At 40.6% G+C, this 8583-nt stretch overlaps 1 protein-coding gene across 1 annotated transcript in view; it reads right to left on the bottom strand.

Annotated features, from left to right (window-relative positions):
- LOC123521089 (band 4.1-like protein 4A) overlaps positions 1-2652 on the bottom strand; it is a 62655-nt gene extending 60003 nt beyond the window's left edge. Inside the window, exon 1 of the mRNA XM_045285060.1 lies at positions 2609-2652. Coding sequence (XP_045140995.1) covers positions 2609-2652 — 44 coding nt within the window. The remainder of the gene's footprint in view (positions 1-2608) is intronic.
- Between the last annotated feature and the right edge of the window lie 5931 nt (positions 2653-8583).

Below are 8583 nucleotides of genomic sequence, written 5' to 3'. Positions count from 1 at the left end.
CAATGATATGATTTTTTGTTCTTTGATGCCTGATACCTGATCTCATCAACATCTAGTGATCACACAAGCTGGTGTGCTTCTTACATGTGGGCTTTGTTGCTTCTGAGCTAGATGGGCGCTTCTGTATCTTCAAGGCTTTAAGACCTCAGAAACTGTAACTCTTTATGTGAGTAAAATGTCTCATCTTTCTCCCACATGTCTACTTAGAATCCTTGAGTCCGCTACCACTGAATTGTTTAACTGTGGGGTGCAGGGAGGCAGTATACAGTGGTTAAGCATTTGTCTGACAAGTGGTTCAAAGCCACCAGCAGCTCTACAGCACGGAGATATGGCAGTCGGCTTTCATAAAGAAGCCCAATAAGGTAGTTCAACTCTGTTCTATTACAGGCACTGTGAGTTGGGGATGGGCTATGTGGCAGTTACATAATCTCTTGTCAACTTGAGTGAAGGGGTGGTGTCTAGCCTGTCAATCAGGCTATAGTCAAGGAGGCCTCTGTGTGGGATGGCCTTCTCCTGAGGATTCTGGGACCCCTGTCTTCCTCCCTGGAGGCAGGATACACAGACTCTCTGCTACACATTCCTTTTGACACGCCACATGGAGCTATGCTGATGGAGCCTGAGCCCTGGAGCTGGAGGAGCCATGTGGAGACCCACACCAATGTTGAGATGCTTCTACTGCCACTGGATCCAGAAGACCTTCTACTCACTGGCTTTGATTTTCCTGCGTTCAGTATCATTGCATGTGTTGTTTGAGTATGAAGAGACATTTACAGGCTGGTATCAGACATAAGGGCTAATAATGGATTTATGGACGTGATCTGGATTGGGCCAGGATGTTTTTTTAATATACAATTATTCTTTGATTATAAAGCTCTTACTGATACACACGCGTTTCCCTGGCTTTGTTTTTCTAGTCTACCCAAACTAACACAGGCTGGTTTGGCTTTACATACAAAGGGACATTTTTTTAAATTAATTTTTTTTTTTTTAAATTAATTTTTTTTATTTAATCGTTTTATTAGGGGCTCATACAACTCTTATCACAATCCATACATACATCAATTGTGTAAAGCACATTTGTACATTCATTGCCCTCGTCGTTCTCAAAACATTTGCTTTCCACTTAAGCTCCTGGCATCAGGTCCTCATTTTTTCCCCTCCCTCCCTGTTTCCCCCCTCCCTCATGAACCCCTGATAATTTATCAATTATTATTTTGTCATATCTTACCCGGTCCGTCTCCCTTCACCTATTTTTCTGTTGTTCGTCCCCCAGGGAGGAGGTCACATGTAAATCCTTGTAATCAGTTACCCCTTTCCAACCCACCCTCCCTCTACTCTCCCAGTATAGGTAGAATTGGGATCAGGATAGTGGTGGGGGGAGGGGGAGAGGAAGCATTCAGGAACTAGAGGAAAGTTGTATTTTTCATCGTCGCTACATCGCACCCTAACTGGCTCATCTCCTCCCCGAGACAAAGGGAGATTATTTCAACCATTTCTACATGAGCAGTTCAGTGGCAGTGGCTACATTGTCTACATTGTGTGATCATTCTCACTATCTTTTTCTGATTCCAGAACTGCGACACTAACTGCTTTCTACGCTTCACATCCTACTCTGGAGTTTCCACTGTCCATTCAATTGCATATAAATAAACCTTTAAATGAAGACAATGCTCAGAGCAGATATGTGCCTTGCTAATTTAAATAGCTTACTTTTTATTTCAGAGAAGACCTCAAGGGAGGTCTTAAGGTTTGGGTTTAAGGTTTAAAAACTGAAGATTCTTTCTGGGCCACTGAGAGGTTTTGAGCCACAGAGATGACTCTGTGATCCAATAAAAGTTAACATTACTGGGCACATGGGTTGATGTAAGTACTTTATTTCCTCGTGTGATGCTCAAAATAATTCTATAAAGTAGCTTGGGGTTAAGGATTTTACTTTACACAGAGAACTGGTCTTTGTTCCCGAAAGAAACCCTCTGAAATCTTGGCATTTCCCCAGAGATCGCAGTGTCTTTGATGGAGTGAGCCTCTGATTGGAACCGAGTGAATGCTAATGAGGTGGCTCCTGGGTGAGGCCTGGCAGGACCAGCAGACACACCATGTGACGTTACTCCATTTCAGGGGTGAAGACGCGATTCCATCCATCATGATTATGTAAAGAGGCCCCAGGGAAGGCTGCACCCAGAAGCTCCATGAGCTTCCTGGTTGGTAACAGACTTCGATGTATGCGGGAGGGCAGCCCTTTGGGATGTGGAAGCGCTGCATCTGGTAGCTCAATATCCAGGTATTGTCCTACAAGCCTCTCCCTTTGTAAGCTTTTTGCAATAAGAAAACTGTAAACATAAATATAGCAGCTTTTTTTTTTAAGCACAGTAAGGTGTTTCATGAAATTATTAAACTTGGGAGAAAAAGGTTAAGTAAATCTCAACTCACAGCGACCATACAGGACTGAACCCAACTGCCCCTCTGCGTTTTTGAGGTCAGACATTTTTACAGGAACGGACAGCTTCATCTTTCTCCCAAGGAGAGCTGGTGGATTCAAAAGCCGACCGGGTGGTGAGCAGCCCAGCACATAACCCATTTTGCCACCAGGGTTCCTAGGAACACTTACATGTTCTCCAAAATGGCCATTTTCTCCCAGAGCGGTGGAGGCATGTGTGCCTACCCATCAGTAAGGATAAATACTAAATAGGCCTTCGGAAAGAAAGGCAGTGATTTCAAAGATGCGCTCCATACACTAGTTTTCTAAAGAATGTGATGTGGATTCAACATCCGAAGTTTGTTCCCTTTTGAAACACTAACACGGAAAGGTAAGCCTGAAGGCAGCTGTTGCACCAACAGTGAGCTCACCTTGGAGCCAGGACGAGTACCTGAGCAACAGGGACAACGCAAGCACGATGGAGGAGAAGAGAAACCCAGGAGTCGGTCACAGGAAGTCTCACTCAACGTGATCAAGGGGTGACACCAGTTTTCTAGATGTATGTGCTTTCTCCTTGCGTGTTTTCAGACATCTGCAGGGACCAGTCACTATTTATTGTTCCCGTGACTATTAATAACATCACAAGGGAAGATTCTCAAAATTGCAGGCATAGATTTCTCAAGTAGCTGCTTCTCACCCGGGAAACTGTTGGGGCCTTGGGGCAGTGGTGGTGGATGTGTGCTGTTGAGTTTTCTCCCATAGCAACCCCATGTGACAGCCCCATGGGGATTTCTCCCCAGTAAGCTTTATAGGAGCAGGTCATTTCCCAGCGGAGCTGCTGGTGGGTTTGAATCACCAGCCTTTCAGTCAGCAGTCCTGCACCTAACCACTGTGCAACAGGGATCTTGGGGGCAAGTTAAACAACCCGCACTGCCATCAAGTTCGTGCTGACTCACAGCAACTCTACAGGACAGGGTAGAACTGCCCCTGTGAGTTTCCAAGAAGGTAGCTCTTTACAGGAATAGAAAGCCTCGTCTTTCTCCCCTGGAGGGGCTGGTGGGTGCAAACTGCTGAGCTGGCGGTTAGCAGCCCAACACATAACCACTACTCCACCAGGGTCCTAATGGGGCAGAGGTAGGAAGGATTACTTTATCTACAGCCTAGACAGTACGGATACCCCAACAAAACTAGTTGAAACAGTTTCTATTAAGCTTTATTTAAAGGTGTTGTTGTTGCCTTTAGCAGGTATTACGAATTTGTACTATAAATGAAGGTGTCCTTCACATATTAGGGCTGTTTCCCTAGGAGCCCTGGTGGCGCTGTGGTTATGCACTGGGAGATAAAGTAGACAAAGCTATCTACTCCCCTAAAAAGTTAGTCTTGGAAATCCACAGGGCCGTTCTACTCTCTCCGATGCGATTGCTATGAGTCAGAATCAACTTGATGGCAGTGCAATGGGTTTTTGGAGGTGGAGAGGAGGGCCCGGGTTCCAGTGCCGACAACACCACTTAAAAGAGCCTCCAGGAGTGGTGAACATCGTGTTCACTCAGGCGCTGCACAACTAACTGGAGAACCCACCTTGAACCCTTCTCTGACATCTTCAGACCAATTCCTCTGATAGGTGCCACTGAGTTGCCTCCCACTTCTGGTGGTAAGTTTGGGGGGACAGAAAGAGGCACTGCTCAGTCCTGCATCATCTTCCTGATCTCGGAGATGTTTGGGCACATTGTTGCAGCTACTATGCCAGCTCATCTCATGGAAGATTTCCTTCATTTTTTGCTGACTGTTTATCAAATATGATGTTCCTTTTCAGCCACTGGTTTTTCCTAATGACACGTCCAAAGTAAGTTTCCAGCATCATAGTAACATGCAAATGACCACAGCTGGCAGACTGAAAGGTGGGTGCTGCGAGGCTGACTTCTTGCTGGTAGATGCTACAAGTTGGTTCTGACTTACAGCGACAGCGTGCACGTCAGCGTTACAGTCTATGGTGCAGTTACAGAAAGGGTGTGGAAGGTGAGTGGGTGACATTGAAATGAAAAATGTCCCTTCTGTCAGAAAAAAGATAAATAACTAATGAACAAAGTAGTACTGTAATATGATTTTACCTTAAGAACTCTCAAACATAACAGACATGTCAACTTGTAGGTTATGTTCTGTCCCACTTAATAAACACATGTTATTTTCCTCCCTAAATTAAGAAAAATACTATCTGGACACCATATAGCTACCCCCAGCACAATAAATTGGGTTCTTGTAAAGGAAATTTGATGTTATGTTGTTTAATCAATGTGACCTATTAGAAGACATATCCATGAATTAAGAGCAAATATGTATTTAGCTTCAATCTCACAGTAACAGTGCAAAGTCTTAGTTTCACCAACTTTAAACTAGACATTATGGAAAAGAAAGCAGATATTGTAGCGAACTAGATATCAATAAGAAATTCATTTTCTTACTCTACAAATCATCATTACACAGTAAAATGGTTAAGACAATCATTCTATTGAGACCACTTAGAATTAGCTAAAAGCATCTAATTCATTTTATATATTGTTCATATTGAAAAGACAAGGGGCTGAAAATAATAATTTATAATTTATCAAGGGTTCATGAGGGTGGGAGGGTGGGGGAGAGAGGGAAAAAATGAGAAGTTGATATCAAGGGCCCAAGTACAAAGAAAATGCTTTGAAAAGCATGATGGCAATATATGTACAAATGTGCTTCACACAATTGATGTATGGATTGTTATAAGAGCTGTAATAAAATGATTTTTAAAAAGAAGCAATATGAAAATATCTTTTAAAAAAAAGACAGGGGGCTCTATTTCAAGAGGTTCACCAACCTATCATCATGGGACGTTTTTTATTTAACAGAACATATATTGAATTATGTAAAATAATTCAACCTATATAATTTGGAAAATATAGGTATGTGTGCATCCAGTTGCCATTTCTTTAAAGTGCACATGTCTGCATCAGTCTATTCATTCCAGACCCCTGGTTTTCTAAAGTTTAGACTTTCAAAATCCCAAAGGTATTGATTAAGTATAGATGCTTCTTTACCGCAAATATACACACTTGACCCAACCTGAATTTGCATTAGGAGCAAGTATTTCTTCCTTGTTCTACAACAGAAATTTCTTCTCTGGCTTGTCAAATATTGATGGTTCTCTTTCCTTTCTTCGTCTTTGTATTTTTATATTTATTTTCTTCTTGCCATTTTGTTTTTTTATTGTATCTATTGGGTTTCCCAGTTGGTGACGCACAGAGAAGCGGATGCATAGAGATAATAATTGATGTTTATTTGGGATGTGGAAGGGGGGTTAGTGGTGGGGTGAGGGGGCTTGGGGAGCAAACAATGACTGTGGGAGAGGGGAGGAAGCACTAGAACTGATTATGATGATATATATACAACTCTTTTTAAAAGTGATTTAACCATGGAAGTGTATGATATGTGAATACTATATCAAGAAAACTACTAAAAAAAGGAACTAAACTTGACCAATGGTTACCATGGGTGAAGGAGAAAGAATTGTTGCTCAGGGGGCATTGAGTTTATGTTGATGGTGATTAAATAACTTGGAAAGGGAACACGGAGAGTATGATCAGTGATACCGAATTAAAATATGTAGAAGTTGTGGAATTGGAGAACGTTTTGTGTATTTTTTTGCCACAATTAGAAAAAAATATTACATGAATAACAATGAGTAAATGAAGAACATGTTCTAGAACTGAATGTTGTGATAATGTACAACTCTTCTGGGTATAATTGAATTATTGAATTGTATGGCATGTGGATGAAATGCTAATAAAACTGTTAAAAACAAAACCAAAGCACTTATGTATCTCAGAGCATGCTTTTAAGATAATAAGATAACATTTTACATAAAAAAATTCAAAAAGGGCCAAAGGTTGTAATTTTCAGCATATGGTAACATTGACATTTCAAAACTGAAAACTGTTATCATGATTTTTCTTAAATGTACCTGATATAATAAAATAGCAATTTGATACCTATAATCAACTATTTTAAAAATACATGGTATGAGCTCTTTAGCAACTAGAAATGTCATATCATTCTTTTTTTTCTCCTTGAATATGCATCTCAATTCTACTTAATTGGCAATAATTTATCCTAGAAATTTATTCTTCAATCATATTTTTGTCACAAAATATAGAAATAGAATAAATGGTTTATTCTCCATAAACCAGTAGGTCTATGTATTGAAAAATTCTTTTAAATAGGTTTTCATTACAATTATGATCGGTTTGTTTTTATATAGAATTCTTAAAAATAAAAAGTGTATCTTTACAGGAAAATGATTATTAATGTGATGAAAGAGGTGGTTTGATTTTCCCAATGATTATAAGTCTCATATCCATTTGAGAATGTAATTTTTTGTTAGAATAAAGCCATTGAGCAGCCTTTCTTTTTTTAAAAAATCATTTTACTGGGGGCTTGTACAACTCTAATCACAATCCATACATCCATCCATTGAATCAAGCACTTTTGTACATTTGTTGCCCTCATCATTCTCAAAACATTTGTTTTCTACTTGAGCCCTTGGTATCAGCTCCTCTCTTTCCCCTCCCTCCCCGCTCCACCCCCCCATGAACCCTTGACAATTTATAAATTATTATTATTTCATCATATCTTACACCATCTGAACATCTCCCTTCACCCACTTCTTTGCTGTCCATCCCCCAGGGAGGAGGTTATATGTAGATTTTTAAAAATCATTTTTGAGCAGCCTTTCTATCCCTATTTTCATTTTGACAGATTTCGAATGCTGAAAAACCATTTTTACAGAAAGAGAGAACTGGAAAAATATAACTAATGTCCAAAAGAATAACTAAAAATTGTATGTCTAGTAGTGCTATAGTATCCAAAGTTAATCTGAATGTTTCATCAGGTGGCACCATTGGCGACAGTCCACCATCTCAGGAGTAGTTTATGGGCAAGAACGAATGGTGCTGAAGGAAGCAGTTCAAAGTGCACTGAGTACATTAGCCCAAAACAAGGCCCCAGGAATTGGTAGAATGCCCACTGAAATATTTCAGCATGCTGAAGACGCACAGGAACCACTCACTCGTCTCTACCAGGAAATCTGGAAGACAGCTACTTGGCCAAATAACTGGAAGAGATTCGTATCTGTTCCCATTCCAAAGAAAGGTGACCCAACAGAATATTCAAAGTATATCAAACTATATATATCATTGATGTCTCACACAAGTAAAATTTGGCTTAAGATCCTCCAACATAGTTGCAGCAGTACATTAGCAGGGAACTTCCAGAAGTTCAGGCCAGATTAAGAGGACATGAAACAAGGGATGTCAATGCTGATGTCAGATGAAACTTGGACGAAAGCAGAGAATACCAGGAAGATGTTGTACTTGTGTATCACTGACTATGCAAATGCCTTAGACTGTGGACCACAATAAACTGTGGATAACCTTGAGAAGAATGGGAATTCCAGACCACTTCATTGTGCTCATTTGGAACTTGTATATGGATCAACAGGAAGTTGTGCAAATGGAACAAGGGAAAACTGCATAGCTTAAAATCAGGAAAGCTGTGTGCCAGGGTTGTATCCTCTCACCATACTTACTTAATGTGTATGCTGAGCAAGACATCAGAGAAACTACATTGTAAGAAAAATGTTGCATCCAGATTGGAGGAAGGCTTATTAACAACCTGCAATATGCAGATGACACAACCTTGCCTGCTGAAAGTGAGGAGGACCTGAAGCACTTGCTGATAAAGATGGAGGATTACAGCCTTCACTATGGATAACAACTCAATGTAAGGAAGATCAAAATCCTCACTAGACCAATGGGTAACATAATGATAGAAGGAGGAAAAGGGAAATTTGTCAAGGTTTTTGGTCTTGGCTCCACAATCAATGTTCATGGAAGCAGCAGTCCAGAGATCAAAAGACATGCTGCATTAGGTAAATCTGTTGCACAAGACCTCTTTAGAGTATTAAAGCGTGAGGATGTTATTTATTGAGGACTACAGTGTACCTGACCCAAGCCATGGTGTCCTCCACTGCACCAAATGCATGTCAAAGTTGGACATTGAATCAGGAAGACTGAAGAAGAATCGATGCATTTGAATGACGATGCTGGAGAAGATTATTTAAAGCGCTATGGCCTGTTAAAAAG

Source organism: Echinops telfairi, unplaced genomic scaffold (assembly GCF_000313985.2).
Source record: "Echinops telfairi isolate 266 unplaced genomic scaffold, ASM31398v2 ScPeMD7_7469;HRSCAF=8507_1, whole genome shotgun sequence".
Taxonomy (NCBI): Eukaryota; Metazoa; Chordata; class Mammalia; order Afrosoricida; family Tenrecidae; genus Echinops; species Echinops telfairi.
The sequence above is the reverse complement of the archived record's forward strand: the minus strand, read 5'-3'. Positions and strand labels throughout refer to the sequence as shown.